The sequence below is a fragment of the Cupressus sempervirens genome, chromosome 6 (assembly GCF_028749045.1).
Source record: "Cupressus sempervirens isolate cs-2001-9-10 chromosome 6, ASM2874904v1, whole genome shotgun sequence".
Taxonomy (NCBI): domain Eukaryota; kingdom Viridiplantae; phylum Streptophyta; class Pinopsida; order Cupressales; family Cupressaceae; genus Cupressus; species Cupressus sempervirens.
The window spans coordinates 434,918,246-434,945,182 of NC_143123.1; the positions used below are offsets into that span (position 1 = coordinate 434,918,246).

The 26,937-nt window shown below is 35.8% G+C and overlaps 1 protein-coding gene across 3 annotated transcripts in view; it reads left to right on the plus strand.

Moving 5' to 3' along the window:
• LOC149552904 (endoribonuclease Dicer homolog 3b-like) overlaps positions 1-26,937 on the plus strand; it is a 195,149-nt gene that overhangs the window by 59,468 nt on the left and 108,744 nt on the right. For all 3 annotated transcript variants that reach the window (XM_089788465.1, XM_089788466.1, XM_089788467.1), the window contains exons 3-11: positions 20,852-21,129; positions 21,246-21,745; positions 21,846-22,137; positions 22,278-22,487; positions 23,540-23,974; positions 24,091-24,372; positions 24,475-24,804; positions 24,995-25,099; positions 25,202-25,307. In XM_089788465.1, coding sequence (XP_089644591.1) covers positions 20,852-21,129; positions 21,246-21,745; positions 21,846-22,137; positions 22,278-22,487; positions 23,540-23,974; positions 24,091-24,372; positions 24,475-24,804; positions 24,995-25,099; positions 25,202-25,307 — 2,538 coding nt within the window. The remainder of the gene's footprint in view (positions 1-20,851; positions 21,130-21,245; positions 21,746-21,845; positions 22,138-22,277; positions 22,488-23,539; positions 23,975-24,090; positions 24,373-24,474; positions 24,805-24,994; positions 25,100-25,201; positions 25,308-26,937) is intronic.

The window sequence follows — 26,937 nt, forward strand, 5'->3', positions numbered from 1 at the left end:
TATAATAAAAACAACAATATTTAACTAAAACTATCAAAACTAGGTGTTCAATTACCCCAACTTGTCGGGGTCATAATTTTTGACCTAGAGCTTGAAATTCAGAACCACTTACACCGTTGGAAAGAACTAAAAATCTATTTTCAGTCCCTAAAATAGGGAGCCTTCGATTGCCTAGTTTTAGGGATAGATGAAAGTTTCAACTTGAAATTTTGAGCAGAAGACCTCCGAAAAAGCCAATTAAAAAGACTGAGAAAAACTTTTAAAAAAATATGAACAAAATAGTTTTAAACATACAATCTTCTCTATAATTTGGATTAGCATGAAAAACGAAAAGAACATACCTCTTGCTTTGACTCAAAACTTGATAAGTTCTCTAACTTCTCTTTGCATGCAAATTCGTTTTTGAGGTGAGAGACCTTTTGCATTTGCAAGAAATATAAAGTTGCAAACTTATTAAATAAATTGAAGCAAAAACTAGGGACAAATGGATGATAAAGAGCCAAATAATGCAATAAGTTAGAAAAGTGATCAAGAAATGCAAGCAAAACCAGATTCTCACACTTCGAGAGCAAAGAGAAAAATTGTGAAGAAGAATAAGTTGGAATGAACTTGTTCTCTTCAAATATGGGTTTTAGGAGTGCAATTGCATGTACAAATCAATGCCATTGAAAGATTCAACCCTTTGCTTCAAATCGTGGTTTGGAGATGCAAATGCATGTGCAAAACAATGCAAATGATGTTGTAAATGCCTTTCAAAGTACAGATTGCATTTATCCAAGTCATTTTTGTATTTGAAAATTCCTTCCCAAGAGAAAATCATGGTTTAGAACTTGCATTGCATATGCATGTAATGATGCAAAGACTTTCTTTTCAAGTTCTTTGACAAATTGGGGTTTGAAAGCCCTATTACATGCAACGTTTTGCCTTGAAATGATGAAAAAGCCCTCTTACATGTAGTCTTTTGCCATTAGAAGACCAAAATCAGGCTTTACAAATCCAAATGCGTGTTTTAAATGTGCAACACATATGCATGCAAGCCAAAATCAGACTTTGGAAGATGCAATGCATGGGACATTTTTGCGTCTAGAGACAAAATTGGGCTTTTTAATTGGCTTTGCATGTAATGGAAACACATGCACTTGGATGTCTATGCCCTTTTGCCCAATAGCGTGGTTCAAAATGCCTTCTTTATGTGCATTTATGCCTCTAGACCCTAATCAGGTTTCTCAAGGTGCTTTACATGTAACATTTTGCTTGGTAGACTAAAATTAGGGTTTGAGAAGCCAAATGCATATTTAAAATATGTCATGTTGTTGCATGAAAGTCACTTATAAACCAAAACCGGGTTTCTTGACGCTCATTGCATGTAACGTTTAACCTTGTAGTGGCAAAACATGGTTTAGGAAGAGCATTTTGGTGCCTAGACCAAAATTAGGTTTCTGGGGAGTCATTGCATGTTTTAATGAGTTGCATTTACGTGCAAATGCAATCCTATGGGAAAATGTTCTTTAGAAGTGCCTTTACATGCAATGCAAATCCTTGCAAAGACCAAAAATAGGTTTCTTGGGATGTATTACATGTTTTTCATTTGAAAAATAACATCTAATGGTCTTCCATCACTTAAATGTTCTATTTAGCACATGTCTAATTGATTCACTAAAGTGAATCTCACTTTAAAGGTTCTATTACATATTTACACTAATATGTTTTAAATATTATGTGTAAATATGTTCAACAAGTGAGATTCCACTTAAATGTTTTAAGTTAAAACATTAAAGTAAATCTCAAAATCAAATTAGACTATAAAGTACATAAAGTCACGTAAATGATAAATTAAAAAGCAACTCAACATCAAATTATAACATAAAGTGTGCTATAATGACTTTAATCACTTAAGTGATGAATTTAAAGTGATAAAGTAACTTAAAAACCATAACGTAAAGTGATTTGAAGTTATATTTTTCAAAAGTGCAACTTAACATTAAAATATAAGGCCAATATTTTAAATATGCAATTGAAGTTGCAAACCCCACTTTTTGGGCACTTAATCCTTAATATCTTTTGATTAACAACTCCGTTCAAGCTCCAAGATATCTTGAATCAAAGAGATGTTGAAAGCAAGAGAAAGAAGGAAACAAAAAGAGAAAAAGCAAACAAAACAAACACTTAAAAATGCAAAAGGGACTTTGAAGGTCTCAAACACCAAGTATAGGCTAGCAAACTGAGGAAATGAAAAAGACTTGATGTGAACCTTCAGTAAAACCGTTTCATTATACAAATTGGTGACGATTGTTTGATCAATCTTTGTCAATCAAATAATAAGTTATCTTAGAGAAATGTGAAACTCAATTGAAAAAGTTTTGTTCTGTTACCTGCATTTTGTCATTACAAAATGTAGGACAGTAGTTGGTTTGATATGTGGAATGTCATTTGTTTGGTCTTTAAAAAAAAGAGTGACATAGAATCTAGTTCTATAGGTGCCTTCATCCACTCTATTGGGGTATAGAGTCAGGCAACCAGCAAAAACAAAACAAAAAACAAAAATCTATGACAAAAAATTGAAAAAATACTTTGTACAAGTGGTACTTATCTAATAATTCCTGAAAGTAATGTTTCAGATGTTGTCCACTGTATGGCAGAGGCATTGGAATTCCATCTCGGTATGCAAGCAAGAAATTGTTTTTTCCTGCAACTTGGTGAATTGTGAAGGGGCCTCGCCAAAGAGAGTCAAACTTGTCGTGCATTTCTTTTGGTTCTCGCCTCTTGTCCTAGAGTAGGACATGATCCCCAAATTGGAATTCTCTATGTTTGGCCTTCTTATCAAAGTAAACCTTGACTTGTTGTTGATGAGCAACAAGTCAATCCAGCACTTCTTTTCTTTGTTTCTCTAGTTGTTGAACAAAAATGATCCTCTTATCCAATGAGCTTGAATAAGTTTCATCTTCAATTATCTCCATCGACTAGAGAGCGAGAAGCTCTAAAGTTATCGGAATCTCAGCATTGATTCCATACAATAATTGAAAGGGTAACATCCCAATAGGCCACTTAGGAGTTATCTAGTTAGCCCACAAAGTATCGAACAACGCCTTGTGCCATGTTCTTTAATTTTCTTCCACAAGCTTTTTGATGATAATCACAATGTTTTTGTTGCTTAATTCCGCTTGACCATTACCTTGTGGTTAATAGTCTAAGGCATGTGCCAAAGTAATTATGTGATTAAAAAAGAACTCAATTACTTCCTTGGAATAGAAAGCAGCTGCATTGTCCGCAACAATCTTATTCGGAACACCAAAACGTGAAATGATGTTTTGCTTCAAGAAGTCACAAATAACCTTTGATGTAGAGTTCTTGATAGGAATTGCCTCCACCCACTTGGTGAAGTAATCTGTTGCCGCTAGGATGTAAGTGTGGCCTTTTCTTGAGGACGGATTGATAGTATCAATGAAATCAATTTTGCACTACTGAAATGGCTCCTTGATCACTACTAGCTTTTGTGGTAGAGCAGAAAACTTTTGTTACTTACAAATTGTTGGCATAATTCGCATTTCTTCACCCTCTAATAAGCATTATTGAATAGTGTGGGCTAGTAATATTGGGCTCAAGATCTTGTGAGCAGTAATAGGCACTGAAAAGTGTCCTTCACAAGCTTGATTATGAAAATATTCCAGAATCTGAACTTGTTGAACTTTACCTATGCAGCGTAGAAAAGTTCCATCAATTCTACGTTTATAAAGACATTTTTCCCATAGAATGATATCAGCAGCCTTTAACATGAGAGTCCTTTACTCTTTGTATGACAAATGCAAGGGCATTCACCATAAGTCAGATAATGAATCTTATTGGAATACCACTCATCCATAGTACTAACAAATAGAATAGTAGGAAGAGGGGAAATTCTCATCCTCTACTTGTAAAGTTACATTTTTTCCATTAGCTGACAAAGTCCCTCACCACGAACCAGCTTGGTAGGTCTTATATCCATATCATATTCCTAGATATTAGCAATCCAGTTTTTTCTTTTAGTACCAAATTCTTCTTGTGTCAATATGCTCTTGACAATAGTGTCTGGAACTAGAGCTATGACATGCGAGCTCAGGATGTAGAACTTGAAATGCTTCACTACTTTAACCACAACGTAAGCATGCTTCTCCATCTAATCGTATTTCAACGCATGAGCCTTCAAAGGGCACCTCATGAATGAAATGGGTGATTCAATGCCTTCATCATTCTTCTACATCAAGATGACATACATAGTATGCTCAAAAGCATAGCTATACTTAATAAAGGTCTTTGAATAATTAGGGTAAACTAGCACTGGTGCATGTGCTATTGCATCTTTGATTTCCGCAAATGTTGTCCTCCCTTCTTGACTCCAATGAAAGGCATCTTTTCCTTTCATCATATCAACGATATGATGGGTCTTTTCAGCAAAATCAAGAACAAATCTTCATAACAAATTCACCTTTTTGAAGAATGAGTGAACTGCTATCTTGTTTGATGGTAAAGACAAGCCTTGAATTGCTTGTGCACCCTATTAGGATCAATTTTGATACCTTCGTTGGACACTATGTGTCCCAACAACTTGCCTTCCATCATACCAACAATTGATTTATTGGTATTTAGAGACACACTATGTTGTCTACATCTTTCCAAGACTTGCCAAAGATGGTAGAAATGATCTTGACGTGTTTTGGAGAAAACGGTCAAATCATCCAAATAAACAACAATGCTTTCATTGATGACTCCTTGGAAAGCGAGATCCATTGGTCGTTGAAATGTTGCTCCGACATTGATGACTGACAGTGGATAGTTATGTTTGAGAGGTAACTAATTTAAATTTCATAAATCACAGATATGGGGATTTCTCCATTTTTCTTACGTACATGTGCTATATTAACTACCCATGATGAATAATGGATAGGAAAAATAATACCGGCCTCCAACATCTATTGAATTTCAGAAAGGATGGTTCTTGAAATCTTTGGATATATTGCCTTTTCTTTTAACAGAAAAGAACTGCACCAAATTTTAGAAGAATATAATGCTGGACTTCTTTGGGATGGACTTCTTCATAGGAGTAAGCCAAAACATCCTTGTATTCATGAAGCAATGTGATAAACTTTTCTTTCTCTTCATCAATGCACCAATAACCAATGTTAACCAACTTAGGATCTTCTTTAGTTCCACTATTGTATTTTTGAAATTGTCCCAAAGAACTTGTCCTCGTCTTCTATTGCTCTTTGACATATCTGTCATGCTTGTCAAATTGCTTTTTTATAGAGATAAGACCTTTGGGGATCTTATTTTCTTTCAGCTAAATAACCTCTTGCCTAGTATAGGATCTTCATTAGAGATAACATCATTTGGCCGATTTTCACTTCCTTAAAAGTATTGATCATCAAAATTTTCCTTGGATGCAAGGAATTTTATGATCTGTGTATCATCATTGAACACTTACCAGTGTTCACAGTTGTCTGGGATTCTTGGTCAGAAAACCAACTGTATCTCATATATGCCATCTCCGAAGTCTATGTAAGGAATGCACAAAGTGGCTAAAACAACAAGTGAATCAGCTCTATCATTTAGCTCTCTAGGAATCACTGAGATATTGAAAGCATCAAAAATCTTGATGAAATCCCATACTAAATCCTCGTAATGTCCAAATGGACCATTTCTTGCTTGATATTGACCCTTGACTTGACACACCACCAATTCAACATCTCCTTTGACATGTAGGTTCTTAATTTCTTTGATTTGAGGGATGTTCAATCTCAATATCAAAGCCTCATATTCAACCGTATAATTGGTATTGGAGAACTGTAACTTGTACGAATAAGGGAAAATTTCCCCTTTAGGTGAATTTAACACTATTCCCTCACTAGATCCCATAGATACACAACTACCATCAAATTCCATGATCCAAAATTCATTGGAACTATTAGTGCTTACTTCAAAAGAATCCATAGGAACAATCTCTTCTTCAAGAAGGTCCATAGAGTCTTCTTCAGAAATAATTTTTTCTTCAACCGTGATAAGCAGTTGATCTAGAACAATAACCTCCTCTTGATCTTCACTTGTGTTAGCAAATCTATCAACATCTGGAAGTAAGAAGGAACTTTTGGAGCTACTTGTCTAGTCTTTAGCGAATTCTAACACTTCCTCAGCATGTAGGTAATAATTACCCATTTGGGATGACTAAAAAGGAATTTGAGCATGAGGATCATTGGGTTTGACCACAACATACTTTGTTTTCCTTTTAGGATGCAACTTCTGCATAACACCTTTAATAGGTATTCATGCTTCGGTCATATCCATGTTGAGCTCACCACCCACATCCCTTCAGAAATTGCTGCCAAGCAACATACCGTAAGAAGCGGGTATATCTGCAACCAAGACAATCATTTTAATCTTTTTGTCTGGGAAGGATGCAAAGGCAAACTGAGCGTCTTTAATTTGTCTTTTCAAGGGTATTTTCTTATTCTCCATGGAATAGCAATTAACAGAGGATTTAGTCAAGGTTAGTACCAGGACATGTGCTACCTTAGCCGACATGACATTATTAGAGGCGCCGAAATCTATGACACAATCACTTAGCTTGAAACTGTTGATCAGTAGGGAAAGGTTTGACCTTTCATGGAATTGAGGATGGAATAGCGACTAAGTTATTTGGCATGCTTTTAGGTTCAAGGGCAGCCACATGAGCTTGGGCAGGTTGTGATTCCTCGACAAATTTAGTAAGCCTATCTAGCTGATCCGGATATGCTTGAAGGTATTCTACCTCAAACATTTGGATTTTAATCTTAGCGTGATCTATGGTGTCAAAAGCTTGGAAGGAACTAGCTAAAGAGGAAGTACATTTTTCAGCCTGGTGCTTAGTTGTTGTAGGCATATTGGGCTTTGAAATATTACATGGAGTAGAAGGATCAACACTTGATTTTTAATTGGGTCATTAGGTATGGCTGGCAGCATCGATCCCCTCTTTGCAATGGTAACAAGCATTTGAGGAGCATTAAGTTTCTTTTCAGCTTCTTCCTTCTATTGCACCAACTTTGTTTGTGAACGCGTCATGACTGCGTATGCTTGTGCAAATTCTATCTCACGATCTTCATCATTGTATTGAACGTACCAAATGGTAGATTCACCCACTGCTTAGTGATCCTCATGGTATTGGGTAAGAGTATCCTCAAAAAGATAATTTTCTTGAGTATCACTAGTAGGATCAGCTTCATAGTAACTAGTAGCTGAATTATTTGGTGGTGCTTCAAGTGCAAGCCTCTCTAGAGGAGGAAGCTTTTTTTGGTTCTTGAGTGCATAATTATTTGCAGCATTAGGATGTGTCCTCATTGGTATATCCTTGTATGGAGCATCAAATGATCCTTGAGAGATTTTCTTCTTGAGGGCAAGAAGTTCATATGCTGGTTTCTGAATCAGAGGGTCAACTGAACCCGATGAAGAAGATTCCATAAAGGAATTGTTCTTGAACTAGCTAGAATCCTTTCGGATTTTTCCTACGAGTATCAAGTCATCTTCAATCTCCATTGCCAGAGTTTGTGCAAGAGCCAAATTCATAGGAGCAGCCCTTCTTAGCAAGAAACTAACTTCTAAAAGTTGAGTGTTAATGAAGAAACACTTCAAATTCTCAGGAGTAGGTTGAGAAGCAGTCAGGATCCAGTTGGCCAGCTTATTGAACTTGGCAATAAACTCTTGCATTCCTTCTTGTGCCTCCTTCATTTGAGTGAGTTATGCTAGGACAGCATGCTCATCTTCCGCTGATTAGAATCTTTGAAGAAATTGAATTCTCAAAGAAGCCCAATCCATGATGGAATTGGATTCCAAGTTGTACAACCAATCAGCTGTTATGCCTTGTGGCCACTCTAAATTGGGCGACTCTTCTATGACTATTTACCTCTAGAATAGTCATGCCCCTTCCTACCTGTGGTACCTAAACCCTGACCACTCTGCTGATCCTTTGAGAAGTGCCGACCACCATTCCAACTGTGTCCCCCTCTTAAAGGTGTTGACTGGGTATGAGTCTGCCTTGAGGACTACATCTATGAAGGAGGTGCAACCGACCCTGTAGATCGTGCACTATGATTTTGCATACCCACTCTATTGTTGTAACCTTTAACCACATTGCTCTCAACAATCCTTGCCTTCTTAATGGCCAATGCGAGTGCCTTAGGTTGATGCATATGAACTTCTCCAATGATGGAATCGTTAAGACCCCGAATGAAGTGATGAGTAAGGAGTACCTCGTCATGGTTATAGCTCGAGTATTGTCTTAGCTCAGAGAACCTCATCTCATACTGACATGTTCCCCTATTTGATCTCATGGAACTCATCTGCCTGAGCCTCTCTATACTGAGAAGATAGAAACCTCGCTCTAAATCTCTCCTCAAATATCACCCTTTTGAGATATGTTAAGTTGATCTGGAGCTTTTGTTCCACCAAGTGGATGCATGATCTCTCAGGTGCATCACTGCACAATGGGTTCTTAGGTTGCTCGCATAAGGATGCATAGCAAAGAAACTCCCCCAATCCAACAACCAAGTGTCGGCTTTACTACTGCCCCCCTTACCATCATAGACCAGTGGGTGAGACCGTCGAAGGTCTCTCATCATGTCTAGCTGAATGGTGTCCTCATCACCATGGTCTCTACGTCTCCTATAATGCCCTTTACCATTGGGTGGTGTGCGAGATTGCTCATGCTTGTGCACATGCTCTTCTCTCTCCTCCCTATGCTCTGACATGTGGGAGTCTTCACCCCGTGATCCCTCTGACTGTGAACCTCTATGTTGAGAGCCCTCAACTCGAGGTCCCAACCAAGATATAGGCTCTTGTAGCAAAGGCACTAATGCCTCAACTCCGCCTTGATTCTCTCCATGTCTCTCCTCTTCTTCACGATGCTCTTCCCCATGGCATTCCCCATGTTGTTCTTCATCTTGGTCATTCTGTCGGGCATTCTGTCTACCACGACCTCTAGCACACCTACATGCAAGAGTCATGTTTTAAGGGACAATGAGACACAAGTTAGAATCTCACAAAAGCATACAAGATATATCAAATTCACAAACCATTTAGAACACATATCAATACATGTAAAGCTCAACATCCAATATCATAGTGGGATCATAACACAAAGATCCCAATATTGAAACATGGGCTCTGATACTAGATGTAGTGTTGTGCCTAGAGATCCTTAGAAACAAGGATAAATATGTACCAACATATTTTATTTTTGTTAAGATATAAGATAAAATATGTATACAATCAAACAAGAGATTGCAATAGAAGACTAAACACCCAACCACCAAAGATCCCCAAGCGTCACTACCTACTAAAGCATTCATTTCCATCGACGCGAATTAAGCATACAAGTTAATTCCCAACTAATATGTAAGCAATAAGAGAAATCATAAAGAACAACCACATGAGCATGTAGATATTCAATTTGTTATGGATGAGGAAGGTGCAACACCTAAAAGGGTATCCGAAAAACTAATTCTCACCTTCCGAAAGTGGGAAAAGTGCCTATTATTTCTCATACGACAATTCAAATTATTAGAATCTCGTACGAGGATTCTCATAAAACTAGATGAAAAAACACTTATTCCACATGACCAAATGCAAAACGTGGTGTTTTGTCGTACGAAATTGCATGATCAACACAAAATTGCCTTCATTCCAGAGGCCATAACTTTCGCATTCGAACTCTGATTGACTCTATTGAAAATGTTTCAGAAAGCTCTCAACAAGCTCTACGACATGGAGAAGGTAAAAGTACCCTAGGCCATATCCATTTTTGACACTAAGCAATGTAATGCAACATAGGCTAAACAAGTGATCCCAGTTGCCAAAACATACAATAGGATGATGCCGTGAACTATAAATGGAAGGAGCATGACAAAAACAATGTATGACATAAAATTAAAGCTAACTGCACACAAGGGAGTTCTGGATCCACAGAAGTCAAGGCATGGGCACTCAACATTATAAAGAGGAATTCAAGAGCCTAACATGCTAAATCAAGAAGCAAATCTATAATCAACGCCAGAGTTTATGCAACACGACAAATTTAAGACATGAAGTAAGCATGTGATGCATTAATATGAATCAATAGATGTAACAGACTAACCCAAGAGTACATCTCTACTCTAATCCAATATACCACATCATAATAAGGAAGTGCATAAGTAACACAAGATACATCATCTCAGAATGTGATATCATAGGCATCAAGGAATAATACAAATTATAAGGAAACCATAGTTCCAAGAATCACGGCGATTCATGCGATTCACGCGATTCGGCGATTCGATTCAAGCCAAACGATTTTTTGTGAATCGGTGAATCGAATCAGCGATAAAGGGTTTATGAAATAAGTTACTCACTAAATTTCAAGGGTTTTTTTAATTTTCCGATTCATGGCCGATTCGATTCCGATTCATGGCCGATTCACGATTTGATTCGGCCTTGCCGATTTCGATCCGATTCCGATTCTTGTTACTTTGAAGGAAACATACTCTAGATATCTGAAGAATCCAAGTGAAGCATCAAGCTTTGGCCCTAAATTGGTAGTAAACTATCTCTGTACACTAGTCCCCAGTAGAGGTATATGTAGCTACGCCTCCTAACCACATGATACCCATAGGCTACACTCGCTATATTGATGGAGATAGTGACCTAACCACAAACACAAGTACAGTCATCCAAGGCTAACAATCATGTTAAACAGGACATAAAACCAAAACCATGATTATGAAGACAATGCAGTACCACAGGTTACTGGTCAAACTTTGTATGTTATAGCTATGTGGGGACTCTGGTGGAGTGTAATTGCTTGGCATCTACAAGCCCAAGTTGTATATGGCATGAAACTCAACTCTCTTTAGAGGCCATTAGACCTGGTGTGGTAGTTAATTCCCTCAGGAGACAATCATACCATGCCCTCGAATAAACTCCCGTAGAAGATTGACAACTGTACAAGCCCCACAACCTCGAATCGGCTTCCTCTGGACACTCAACAATAGTACAGGTATTCACTTAGTTTTAATTTCTATTTGTTGATTATAGTTATCACTTGTTAAAACGTCTTCACGTTACCATGTCGGCTACTTCCGAACCGGGGCACATGAGAGGAAGCACTCCACACATCTACCCTACATAACCATTCTCATCACACGATGAGAGTTTGTAGGCAATGCAAATTCCCAACCCAACCCCGAAATGAACAATCTCTCAACTAGCCTAAATCTGGGAGTTTGGGTCTCACAAGATCCCGTCATAGGCATGCACATGTTGCTTGTGTGTGGGCACAACCAACTTCATGAAATAATCAATAGAACCAATACAAGTATTGGATGCGAAATGCCAATAAAACACCAAATAAAATACACTCAAGTGAGCATATTGTCGAGAGTACGGATTCAACACAAATCCCAATGTACATGAAGTAAAAGCATAGTTGGATTAGAAACCTAACAAACATTCCAAATACTCAACCATAACTTGTGCCAAGAAACATCCACAAAACTGGGTGGCATGCAAAATGAGGCAACATAAAAAATTGCTCAAAAATCAAAGTTGTCAAATTTTGACGAAATCAAAAACCCACTTCTAAAATGGTGTCAAACACCCAAATCTCAAATAATATTCGAGCTATAAGCTCATATGCAAATTCCAACAACATAACATTTCAAAAACTTCAAATTAAAATTCCTAAAACAAAGAAATGTCCTCCTCCATCCAACTGAGTCGAATTAAGCTATGGAAATGGAGGGGAATGCTCTTTCTTATCCTCTAACTATTTAGAAATCGAAAAAGGAAGCTAAAAAGAGCAAAAAAACTAAAAGGTTCAGCCCAACGTCGTAGCCAAATGGGCAAAATGAGAATTGCAGCCAGAAAAGAAAGAGACCGCTGAATTTGATGGATCACTTGACAAAGTGAGATTTCCCTGCTAAGAATCCAACGAGACCAACCTCGTGATGATCCGTCAAGCCAATCTCACATGAGCAAACAAGGATTTTCCATAAGAGGTTTTGAGCAATTTACGCTAAAAAACATGAAATGTCAAAGTAAGAATGAATATAAAAGTTCTAATTTGCCAATATAAACACTTTTCCAAAGTGACTTATAAATTAGGTTATTAAAATAACTTAATAACTAATTGGCCCCTTTCCCCAAATAAATCAGGCAATTCCAATTGCTTGGAATTTAACACTGACAAATTAGCGGAATTGAAATAAATTAAATCAATACAAAATTTCCCATAAATAATTAAATCGCAATCAAATAATATTTTCTGTGACAACTGGGGAATCCTAAATGCACAAATACACTCACGGGTCTAAATACAAAATGCATAATGAATCCGAATTTACCAAATTACCAGAGGATTAATTATGCCATTAAGATAGATACATTGCCCATACAGGGATGACATTGGCTTTGTATGAATGGCTAGATCACTAACTCCATGTGCCACCGCTAGGGATATAAGTTCTGTATAGTAAACAAACAACATCAAGTGTAGATGCACAATATATATTAGTCGAAGCAACAAGTACGTGTAATCATGTAATAAAGTATCTAACCAATTCCATTTGTGTAATCAAATAAATAACCCATTTGCATCATTCCATAATTTTCTATAAGAATAGAATAAATATCCCTAGCACAATCACATCAACAACAAATCCAATAATATCCATAAGGTAATCATAAACAATAATCCATGTCCGAATACAAAATAATGAGACATCATCATAAGGCATCATGTCACATCTCTTGCATCATCATGCAGATATGATCAAACGGACAATATAACATCTAACATCTATAAGCTATGATACTGGCAGCCAAAATAATGTAAAGCCATCGAAGCATCTCAAATGCAAATATATACATGAAATCATTAAAGTGTCTCTCAAAATCAAAATAAGCTAGGAAACATAATGCAAACATGGTGGCACTATAGGTCTAGTTGTTAGAACTATTCTAGACAATATAGGATGTTACGAGAAGACTTCAACTAGGTTTGAGAAAAACCCATGGGTACTAAATTCCCTAGGCTATTTGATACTAGGAACAAAACGCCCAAGGCATTATGTTCCCTAAATATTCACATTAAATTCAGATAGCAGGTTAGTGCAATCTTGTGGTCCCCATTTCAAATCATTATATCGTCTAGTCTATTTTCTATCATGTTGTATTTACCAAATCATGTCAAGTCTTCTTACTTAGCCTTTAATTTTGCATCATCATATCATCTTATTCATTTTGGAACCCCATTCAACAAAGGATCATTGACTCACTTAGAGCTTGATCCCTAATTGGGCCTTTTAAGACATCTTTCTTCAATTGTACATTAGGAAAAGGAGAAGAATCCACAACCTTCTTTCCTTATTCTACATAAGCAACTGAGAAATCTTACACAAAAATTGAAAGATGCTACATTATAATGTTCTGAAGGCGATCTCTATATGAAGGTGATCTCTATTTCTATAAAAAGGTGATCTCTGTTTCTATCCGAAGGTGATTTCAGTTTGGAGGTGACCTCGGTCTGGAGGCCACAAGGAAGGAAGTCGGAGGCCCCATAGAAAGAAAGCCAGAGGTTGCACCGAAAGGAAGTTGAAGGACGCATGAGGCTGCACAGAAGGAAGCTTGAGGCCATGGAAAGAGAGCCAGAGGCTGCATGGAAAGGAAGTCAGAGGCCTAATGGAAAGGAAGCCAGAGGTCGCACGGTAGGAAGCTGGAGGCCACACTGAAAGGAAGTTGGTCATTGAGTTCGTACAAAGCTCAAAGATGTTGTACAATGGAGGCAAGGATGTTGGACGTACGAACTAGAGGAGGGGTAGGTGTAAGGACTGGAGGAGGGGTTGGTGTATGGACTGGAGGAGAGGATAGGCATACAGACTAGAGGAGAGGTTGGTGTACAGATTGGAGGAGAGGATAGGCGTACAAACTGGAGGAGAGGATAGGCGTACAAATTGGAGGAGAGGTTGGTGTACAAATCGGAGAGGATAGGCATACAGAGTGGAGAAGGGGTTGGTGATAGGAATGCCCGACCCAGTGCAGATGGAATTAACAATATAAACCAGACACAGATGGAATTAACAATATAAACCAGACATTCGCCACTTGCACAGATAAATGTCAATTGTACAGATATAGACCAATGCATATAATGTAGTTCTAATGAAATAGATAATTGCGGAAAAAGATGGCGCTCAAGATGTACCAGATCCGAAGCAAAGTAATACACAATCCAAATAGGGTGAGGGTTGAATTCCATTGAAATCGGAATAAACAAATAGGGAAGATCTTCCACTTTTGAAATGGCAAACAATACAGAACTCCAATAGCAATTTGCAGTAAAAATAAATAATCCAAATCACATATTAAAAACATCCTATACACTGGTCTTAAATACCCCTTTGGAGAAAACTCCTTAGGGTTTATAAAAGAATGCCGACATGGCAAACACCTAAGGATAATTAATAAAAATTGGGTCTCGTTGTTAAATAATTAAAGGTCCATTTATAATATTATTTAAATTCCTAGACCATTAATTAATTAAAGTATTTTATAAAAATTGGGGACATTACAAATCATCGCTACCCAAAGATTTCTAGTATCCCAAACCATGAGTGGATGTTAATAGCTATATGTGTTGAAATCTCCATGCTTCTCCAGGATCTCATGTGCATAATTGGATTCAATCGAGATGAGTAGATCGCCATCAAGCCTTAGCTACACCACTTTGATATAAATATTGCTATGTCTAAAAGCACCAGGATCCCATGGGAGCCAATCATAGAACACATGGATGCCTCAATCCAAAACCTTCATTAGATTATGCAGATCAACCTCTTGTGAAATCTCATAACTCAAATAAATCTTGTTGCTTCACTAACGATGCTCTTGAAGGGGTTGGTGTACAAGTTGGAGAGAATAGGCATATAGATTGGAGAAGGGGTTGGTGTTACTGATGCCCAACCTAGTGTAGATGGAATTAACAATATAAACTAGACATTCACCACTTGCACAGATAAATGTCAATAGCATAGATATAGACCAATGCATATCATGTAGTTCCAATGAAATATATAATTGCAGAAAAAGATGGTGCTCTAGATGTACCAAATCCAAAGCAAAGTAATACACAATCCAAATAGGGTGAGAGTTGAATTCCATCGAAATCGGAATAGCCAAATAGGGAAGATCTTCCACTTCTTTAATGGTGAACAGTACAGAACTCCAATGGGAATTCGCAGTAAAAATAAATAATCCAAATCGCATACCAAAAACATCCGATATTTTGGTCATAAATACCCCTTCGGAGAAAACTCCCTAGGGTTTATTAAAAAATGCTGACATGGCAAACACCTAAGGATAATTAATAAAAATTGGGTTCTGTTATTAAATAATTAAAGTTCCATTTATAATATTATTTAAATTTGCGAACCATTAATTATTTAAAGAATTTTATTAAAATTGGGGACATAACATATCCTTACCACTTAAAGATTGCTCATCTCAAGCAATGCACAAACTCCAATATCCCAAACCATGCGTGGATGTTGATAGCTATATCTGTTGAAATCTCAATGCTTCTCCAATATCTCATGTGCATAATTTGATTCAACCAAGATGAGTAGATCACCACCAAGCCTCCATTGCACCACTTTGATATAAATATTGCTATGTTTGGAAGCACCAGGACCCCATGGGAGCCAATCATAGAACACATGGATGCCTCAATCCAAAACTTTCATGAGATTATGTAGAACAACCTCTTGTGAAATCTCATAACTCAAATAAATCTTGTTGCTTCCCTGAGGATGCTCTTGAATGCCTTCACTGAATACATCGTGCTCGGATATGATGCCAAATAACATTTCCACTATGTCAATGGGCATAGCCATGATGCTAGTTGGTACTTCTACCATACCCGTACCGGTCAGTGCCACACTATCATCAAATCTCCATCAATTGATATTGGCACCATGCTAGATGATACTTCCATTATACTTGTCAATGCTGCCATACTACCATTCGACACTGCCACCATCCTCGTACTAGTAAGCATCATGTCAATCAATACTTCCACCTTGTTAAGTTTATAGCTTCAGTCAGATTGATTCGATCATGAGATACATTGTTGATGGTAAATCATCATTTAGACAAATATTCTTATATATATATATATATATATATATATATAATGTATTATATACATATATTATATTATAATATATATATTATATTATAATATATATATTATATATATATGGTTATTTATATTATTGTTAGTATATTATTATTATCTAATGATTACCCGTAGAGACATGTCTCCTCTCATATTTATAAGTCTTTAAATCTACATTTGGAACACACCAATATAATGACAAGGTTATTACATTTGCAGAAAACAATCCTAGATACTTTAACATGGTATCAGAGCTAGGCTGTAAATGTAAATATAAATAAAGGAGAGGACTAATTGTGTAAGTTGACACACTGGTAATCTTTGACACCGATTATTAGAGTGAAGATAGAAGTTTGATCACAAGTTGTCATAAAAATATATGCGATTCAATATGATCATCAATAGGCATGAAACTGTGGTTATATAATAAAGTGAAGTGCAAGGTATTGCATTATATGGTCCTGTGATCAATAGCTATGATAGGAAATGAAACTATCAATAATGGCCTTAATATTCACAAGACTTAGGGCACTATCCCGTCTGTCTCTTTGCTGCCGCCACTAACTAATTTACTGCCATTCAATTAGAGATTCACAGTCAGGAATATTATAACACAAGTACACAAGACACCAAAGCTAAAAGGGAATAAATAAAATCAGATTATCTGAATCTATTTTGACGATCTTATTAGGACCAATCTAAACTCTATTATTGTTCTAATCCACGACTTCTATTCTTTCGGGCTCTAGATGAAGCATGGAGAATGCAATAGCAATAGCCTGTATAAACTGTTGAAGATAAGCAAGCTTGGTGTTACTCTTATTGACCAGAGGATTCACCCTCACATGCCTGATTATTGTATTTTGCATCATGAATGACCAGGTTATTGCTACATTACTATGTAGTACTTGAAGAAGCAATTGTATTTGAGGAAGCAATAATATTGATCACATGTTCATATGTAGTGTTGAGGTCCTGTATCATCTTGCCAACCAAATCTTGGGGATTTTTTTATCATTTGAATATCCAACTCCTTTACCCCATCGATATGATGTCAAGACTCAATTTTCATCATCAGTGGACCTGCTTTTACAGAGTTATAGAATTTTCTGTTATATTATGCACGAGATCATTCTCCTATGTCTTGGACTTACCATCTAGGACAAGCAATTATGTTGTTTGGGAAACCATTGCCTCCTCTCTCAACTAGAGAAAATTACATCACAAGTAATGCAGACACATGATAATCATAAAATACTTTGACAACAGCACAAAAATTTCTCTGTTTCTCTTCCTTCTTAAGGGTATAATGTTTGATGGTAGGTCATAAGGGAAGCAGAGTCTAATAGCAAACCATGATGTCAGGGGTAAAGGGTTCCAGGATAAGAATGAGAATAATATTCACTCCTTATACAAGTCCAGGCAGATATGACTTTGCTTTTCCCAGTATTATTATGGCTCATCTTCTTCTCCATGATATCATATTTGAAGAACTTACAGTCCTGTTCTTGATATTCCCCACACATTAAAGAATCAGGACCAGCCTGCTTCAACACCAACTTCAGATTCTAATATTTTATCATTTATTGTAAACAAAAATTTGGCATGGGCAGATTTGACACACATTCAGTCACTGTTACTGCATCAAACACCTCCAAGATGCCAACAAATCTCCTACAACAAATACCCAGCCTCCAATAGTCTCATTCCTTACGAAGAAGTAGATCCTACTCAATAGATACTGACAGCTTACAGAAAGGGTACAGCCAGCTAAAAAACACAAACAACAGCCTACCTCAATAATTTCCTTCAATCGGCCCTCAAAGATCAAATAAGCAATGCCAATCCCAACAATGTCTGAAAATCTGAAATACCTATTAGCTCAATTGCATTTCCTATATGAAAACACCAAGAAATCTCCAAATTACGTCTCTTAATAATGTGTAGAATGTCCCATGCAAGGGGTTTCTTCCTCAGAAACCTAATAAGTACAATCTCCTTTAAAAACAATGACAATAGAAAAATATCAAACTCAGCATGTCTAAAATGAACTCCAAGATTTCTTTAAGAGCCATCCCAAGAAGGTTGACCCCTCATCCTTGCATATTTTATTTGATATTCAATTCATTTATGCCCTCAAGATGGTGTCCCTTTCCAAAAGGCCATTGAATAAATTAAAACATCGTTACTTTAATATCGGGTGCTATATAGTCTTATATTTAAAACATTACAAATAATAATAAAATTGAATCTTTCATTTAACTTGATAAAATATTAATGTATCTTATTTTATTTATATTCCCTAACCAATATCAAATATCAAAATAGTGATATCTACTGCTATCGCTAACATGTCTTAACTGCACCGACTGGCTCAATGGGTGCCCAAAATTGACTTATTAAAATATTAAGTATTAGAAAACTTGCCCAGAACCACTCCAGATTAGGGCAGTATGCTCATAATACTTGTTGTAGCTCAACTACACATTAGATACTGCCAGATTATTGGACAGACTACCCCCAAAATGCCCTAACCCTAACTCATTAGTGTTTTTGAACCAAACTCAAAAGGCTAATGATCCACCATATTGATTGGTTAAAGGGGACATTACAAAGTGGCAACTGTGATCAACATTCCCTAAGGCAACAACAATCTCAGGATCCTGTAGCTCTCAAATGTCTACATACGCGAAGGTGAACTCAATTATTTTCTCCTCATGAAAATGACAAATTTGATAAACAAAAAGAAGGTTACTTTGGAACTAGGAAAACATCATTGATGTAACCATTTTCCAATTGTACTGTGCTTGATCCCAAAACAAACTTTGTGAAGAGTCTCCTCCTACAACCTGAGAAGATCATGTGAATGCGTCATATGGTGAGGAACACCTAAATCAAGTTCCTAATCATGCAAAGCTTGAGCATAAATGGCCTTCTCTTTACTTGTGGATGTGAAATAAGTTATAACCACTCCTGTTTTTTTTTTTTCAAAGTGCTTGTTTGCAATTTTGATTTCCAATGAAGTAGTTTTCTGTTTGTTTGCCTCAGATTGCATTCATGATACAAGCAAGTAACAAGGTACTTGGCAACATAGCATAGAGTAACAAGAGAAGTTTACAACTGGACATCAAACAAACTTAATAGAGCATTGTCAAACATTTAAAAATCAGATATCAATGAACGAAATTCTGAAAATCAGACTTAACATTTAATTGAAGACCTGATATAAGCCCAATTATACAATTTTCAGACACCTAGGCAAGAGGCAAGCACATTCAAACTCCTCAGAAATGTCTTACTGGCTAGTAACAATCAACTGCTAAACTGCTCTTCTCATTAACAAGTCAAATTACAATGCAAGGTTACCTCCAATAGAAGATTGCAGACCAATAAATAAGTGCAGATTAAAACTCAGTGAGAAATCAAGGGCAATGTGGAATAGTCAATACTGGAATGTGCTAAATAGAGATTCAGAGCCATGGATACTAAATAGCCTTTTACTTCCTATGAGAGATCGTTATTCTCTTAGGACCTTGAAGAGTCAAATTTAACATCAATCCACTTCGACCTTGAGAGAATTATGATTAAAATTACTTTGCCTATTCTGATATTTTCTCAAGAGGAACTAATAATTGCAATTTAAATCTAATATAAAAATATTATAAAGAAAATGAAGTCTGATAAACTTATACAATAGTAGTAGTGCATATACAATCTGAAACAATAACAAAATAAATAGAAACCAAAGACAACAAACAATTATATATTTTGACCTTGAAAAATTCTTTCAAGTTTAAACCCAATATGGTAAATTGTTTTTTGTATTGCACAACCTCAGATGTTTTCCAATATAATTATGAATCTTTCCTACTTCATCCACAAACATGTGTGGATTAAAAATGCATATCAAAAAGTAGTTTCACATCACATAAATCATGCAAAAAAACAAAATGCTAATGCTTTAAAGCATGGATGAAAATAGACAATACTAACAAATACACTACCAAGATTACTTAGGGTGATTACTCATATCATGATAAAGATCTCTCCAAGTTTATGCAAGATGATTGTATTCAGTAGCAGGGGTTCCTGCTTTATACCCATATTGGCTTAAGTAATCAGCTTCTGCATTCAACCTTTTTCAACAATGAGGAAAATTTAAGAATATTGCACAAAATGATTAATTTGTTAATTTGAGTTTGACCTTTTTTAACATTTATCATTAATAGAGAATCTCCCTCTACTATCAAAATTTTGAAATTATGAGCTAATCTACTCTAATGCCTGCTATCAAGGCCTCCCACTCTATCTCATTATTTGTTTTTCTTCCGATAAATAAGGAAACCCCATATAAAGATGTATGATTTGACTCTCTCAAAACCAACTGCCACCTATTAATCCCAAATATTCTTTAGATGCCTCAATCAAGCTCCTTTTAGTATTCATACTAACCTCCTTATTTGCCGGTTCTTGAAATTCTCTAATTCTTTTTTCTCACCTATCCCTTGAACAGGGTTTTTTCTTTATAGTAATATGGTTATTTGCATGAGTAAATTCAAAGTTAATGGGATTTTCTATCGTGATTAGTAGGCTGTAATATTTGAAGATTTAATTCTCTGATATTATCCGTCTTTCTTGAAGGTAAATCTAAAAGGAAGGAGTTACATTCAACCACTAAAGTAAATGCTTTATCTGACAGTTGGCATGAAACGGAGAGAGAAGTTATTTTGAAAGTTTACAAACTCTTTTTTACGTCACAATGTGATGATGAGAAGACATATTCAAACTTTGCGCTTTTGATTAACTCTGTATTGGATAATGAAGTTACAGATACAGAAATAGATCTGTTTTTAACTGCAGATAAAATTGTTAAGGCAAAACTTTTGCCAAGTGGAGAAATGGCTTTGAACATGACTCAGGTATGGAAAGAGAAATGCACAAATTTCAAGCTCCAATGTATACATGATAAATTTACTTCCAATTATTTATTAACTTCTTTTTTTGTACGTAACTGACATTGTGGATTCTTTAACAGCTGAGGGATGCAAAGGATTTTCAAGAAATAATTTTCAATGGAATCTGTGGGAATCTACAGAATAAGAAAATAATCACTGAAATGAAAAATCTATGGTGCAGTCCCTATATGTACCTTTTTTTGCCCTTAGAACCAGATAAGTCTGTTGTAGCTGGCATTGACTGGAAATGCATTGAAACATGTGCATCAAGTGCTAGACAATTTATATTACTTTCAACTATTTCAGAGGACCAAAGTACCATTAATATTGATAATATAAGAGAGGTTCCTAGGGTAGGAACAACACAGTTTTATAGCCAAGGGGAATCTGAAATTTTGATTTTGGCAAGTGGCCTTTGCAAATCTTCAATTTTGATAGATAAAGCAGTAGTTACATTTCATGATGGAAAGATTTACCATGTTGTGAGCATCATTCATGATGCAGCTGCTAAGATTCCCTTCCCTTGGGCTAAAGATTCTAAGCCACATTATGGTAGCCACAGTGAAGTTTTACAAGAAAAGTGAGTATATCTCATCTTTTATAGTCTTAATGCCCATCCAAGTTTATTTACATAAAGTTGATCACAATGGTTCTAATTGCATAACATGATGAATTTGCAGTTATGGTAGGAAACTCAAGAATTTGAATCAAACACTTCTTTTGGTGAAGCATGCTGATCGACCCCATAATTTTCTTGCAAAAGACCAGCAGAAGTCTATTACAGATAAAGGAAAGTTTGTAAAGCTTCCTCCAGAGTTGTGTTTGAATTTGGGTGTTCCAAGCTCTGTTATGAGATCATTGTATTTGATTCCATCTGCCATGCATCGTCTGATTTCTTTAATGCTTGCAAGCCAACTCCATAAAGAAATTAGGGAAGAACGCTTAGATTGCCCTCCTGTATCCGTGCGACTGGTACTTTTATTCCTAAGGACTCCAAACTGATATTATTTTTGTATTTTGTTCGTAAGATTACTTGCTTCTCTTTTATGTTGTCATGGGCTGTAATTTATATTTCTAAGTTTTGACATCGCGCGACTTTGTTTTGCTGGCAGATAATGGAAGCACTCACTTCACGCAAATGCTTAGAGTGTTTTTCATATGAACGCTTGAAGTTATTAGGTGATTCATTTATGAAATATGCCATTGGTCAGCATCTTTTTATGAAATATGAAAATGAGTACGAAGGAGAGTTATCAGAACGTAGAGCTGAGGCAGTTTGTAACACAACTCTTCATCGTTTGGCAGTATATCGCAAGTTGCAGGTATTAAAATATAATATTTCACAAGCTAGTGGCTAAATAAAATTTGTTAAGTATATTTTAGGTCAGATATCCTAATTCTAAAATGAGTTGCTGTTCAATTTCTTTTACTATAGTTACTATTCATTTGCATGCTTTTCTCCATTTCTTATAGTTTGAACCTTCATTTTTATGGTCTAAACTTTTATTAGGAAATCTAGAGTTTAAGTATCAACAGGAATAACTAATTCTGAAATCTAACACACAAAAACATTCAAATTCTACAAATCAATACAACCTTTTTTGAAATTTTAACCTGTAATAATATCAGTTTTTAGCAGACAGGAATAACTAGTGTTGAAATTTTAATGAGAAAAAGAAAAGAGTAGCTGAGGGTTTTTATGAGTTGTATTGACAAAAGGCATAAGTGCACAGGTATCGGAAATTACCCCAGGCATACAATTAAATTTCTTATAATCTCTAATATATATTTGTTCTTAAGCAAAAATAAATCTAATAAAGAATGACTCAGAGGCTTTCCTAAAACATTTGTTTTAGTATTTGTAAGTGCTATATTAATATTGATTTATTTAATAATGAAGTTGAACTAAAACTTCCCTGAAATTCATGTCTTACGATTTTTTAATTCTAGTTTGAGTTTTCTGTCATATCTGTCTTCTCAGATTTCCAGGCATGGAGAACTGTTATGCTCTTTTGACTGAAATTTCTCAAGGCCTGAAAATTAGTGGCAAGTATAGTATGGACCTTAATATGAAGGAAATATATTTTGATGTGTCTTCTTGGTTGCATAAGATGTTTGGTTCTTTATATATTTTTCTGTTTCTATCTTGGCTTTGTATTTAAGGTGTTTGATTCAATAGTAGCTCATATTGTTGCTTACGGAAAACTATTGTTTATTTGGAAAAATAATCATTTTGATGTTGTATGGTCTATGGGTAACTTGAGTATTTGTCTACAATGTGTTTAGTCTAATAATTATTGTCTGTATGTTCTTTACTAGCAGGATTGAAAATATGGTACTGAGAGGTTTCTTTTTATGTTGCTTTGTGAACAAGGGTTACATTCAAGATGAACCATTTCATTGGCATAAATGGGTTGCTCCTGGTTTCTTGTGCAGAAGCATTGTTCCTTGTTCTTGTAACCCAAATGATCCAAACAGTCTCCCGATGGGGAAAGTTTGTGACAAGGGACATCGATGGATATACTCCAAAACAATATCAGATGTTGTGGAGGCTTTAATTGGAGCACATTTAGTTGGAGGTGGAACAATTGCAGCCCTTGAGTTCATGAAGTGGATGAACATGGAGGTTGACATTGAAGATAAGTCAGTGGAGATTGCATTCAATCGCCACATTGCTGATCCTAGTGTCTTGAACACTAGTTTGGATGAACTGCAATCGCTCCTACATTACCATTTTGAGAATCCATGCCTCTTAATGGAAGCACTCACACATGCTTCAATTAATGAACACGGAAGATGTTCCTACGAGGTAATTTTATTTCACCTTTACATTGCACAATGGCAGTAATACTTTGAAAGTTCTTGCAAGATGAGATTCTTCTAGATTATAGAACTGAATATCAATATTATATGTATATTTTACAGAGGTTAGAATTCCTAGGTGATTCTGTGCTGGATTTTCTTATTACTCAGCATCTATATTCAACATATCAAGCACTATCTCCTGGGTCTTTGTCAAATTTACGGCAGGTAGCTGTTAACAACCAGAACTTTGCCCAAGTAACAGTGAAACATAATATTCAAAACTATCTTTTGCATAATTCAGTTGATATGACAAATCAAATAGCAAAGTTTGTAGAGGATTTTGAACAGTACAAAAGTAGGGGTACGTTTATATCATTTGGAGGAGGAATGCGTGCTCCCAAGGCAAGTTTTTAGTTTTACATTGTTAGAAATGTCCCTTGTTAACTATGCAAGTATTGTCTTGAATAAAAAATAATGTAATTTTACCATATCTCTTGGATGCAGGTACTAGGAGATTTGATAGAAAGCATTTCAGGTGCAATATTAGTAGATACCCAACTTAAACCAAATGTTGTCTGGGATAAATTATACGATATTTTGTCTCCCATTGTTACACCTGAAACCATGGTACCGCAACCTCTAAGGGAGTTGTATGAGCTCTGTGATCGGCACCATTATGAATATGATTGGAAGCCCATCACTGCAAGAGGGGAAATTTTTATGGTCACTGTACAAATAGAGCTTGAGGACGTCAATATACATGGAGAAGGGTCAGATAAGAATACAAAGTTTGCTATGACTAAAGCCGCCAAACATGCATTGGCACAGCTTCAGGTAATTCCAAACATTCCCTTAAGCTATTCTCTCATGACGCATCTAGCAAAGAGAGACAAGGCACTGCATTCCTTAGTTTAATTACAACATGTAATTTTATTATTTTGATTTGATATCATTATATGGAGAAGACTGCTAATAATTGGGAATTTCTGATCCTGAAAATTGACATCTTTGTTCTGTAAATAAGGTTAAGGGCATATGTCATGTTCACCATACCTTTGCCCAAAGTTCAGTGGACACTACTGGCATTGAAGCTCCACATTCATCCAATTTCATAGCTCAAGAAAAAATGGTTTGTCTTTCACATAAACTCTCAGATTAATTATGTTAGCTATGATTTTTGTGGAAAATTTCTAATGCATGGAATATAATTAATGTTTTGATGTTGGGTCAGATAATTGCTAGCAGTCCACAAACAGATTCAGGAGAATTGGATCAGTGCCACAGACGAGAAATAGATAAGGAGGAGAATCTATTCTGTAGCAACAAACCAGTGCAAGGTAAAGACCTGAATCCGTTTACAAAATGAATAATAGATGTACTAGAAAACATAAATTGGAAGAGGGAAACACATGTATATGTAGGACGACAATGCTATTCACATACAAAGTAAGCAATGTTCCATGGTGTTGAGGAGAGGAATAATAGTAAACGCTATTTGGGACATTTGGGGATTGGAGATCTTTATGTTTGGAGATAATATGGGACTCCAATTAACAAATAGGGAAAGGAAGTTGAAAAGTATAGAAAATTTGAATCATTTAGATTATAAAACATTTATCAGAATTATTTTACATAATATAATAATTGAATCGAGACTTCACATTATTGTAGACACGCAAATCAACAAAAGTTTATTATTTTTATGGTTAATATGTATATATGAAAAGTATAGAAAAATGCAGAAAGACTTCAACTACAAACAATTTAAACTATAAAAGTGATATGCCAACTAGATCACCTATAATGACATGAATCTTTGTTTATAGATTTGTCATCAAAATTAAAGTTTTGAGTCATTCTTACGAGGGACTAATTTGTCTGATGGTACCCCATTGGACATCCAATTCCTCGTCTTATCATCATTTTGTGTGGTATCTCTGGGATTGACATTCCAATGTGTCATTGGAGTCTCATGATAGTAAAGAGTTTGCCAATCTTGAGGTTACACCTACTGTTGGCATAGAGATATTGTGTCAATTTTTTTTTGTCTGAGTCTCTCAATATGAGGGATTAACTTATCCGATGGTTCCCTAACCATTTTGTCATGTGTTTTTTCATCAATTTGTAAATCCATTGTGTTGTTGGAGTCTCACAATATTGAAGGCACTAATTGTATACAATGAACATTTGCTCCACTTGTTGAGAGGTAAGCCTATTCCTTTTGATAGACTAAATGAATATCTATGCGGACCTATTCCTCTCTATTAGTCTTTCACTAACAACTTAAAAAATGTTAGTAGCAACCAACTTCAACTCCATAATGTCCTTACCATGCCACGTGTAGCTGCATATTATCTAACAATGTAATTTTGAGCTAGTGTAGCTCTATCTAACTTAGCCTCTAGTTTGTTAAAATTTGGACCTTGAAGATTGCAAAAATTTATTCACTTCCCTCAAGTTTAGATACCTTTTTAGTGTTGTACACATTTTAAATGCATTTCGATGTTTTTTACCTCTTCATGTTAAGAAGGAACTCTTCTACCCCTTGGGGCATACCAATTGGGATTTAGAGCATTAAGTACCATCCTAGTGGATTTTAAATAATGCACTTCTCATTGTCACATAGGTTTGATATGCTTCTCATCAAATCCTAAACTAGTGTTCTTTGTATGAATCTCTTGCTTCATCTTGCCAAGTTTGTAGTTGGGCATCTCATGAATCTCTATAAGTCTAGGAGAATATGTATCAATGCACCTAATTATCTACATAATGCATAAGATAAAAGAAAAATTATATCTACATACAATAAAAAAGAGAATAAGGTTCAATTGATAAAAAAGTGAATGCAAGTGTCTAAATTATCAAAATTTAAATACAAAATAAAGATTTTTATGCTATAAGCAATCTAATTTTTGTAAGGATAGATTGCCAATTATCATCAAGAATCCTATGATTCACTCTTAACTC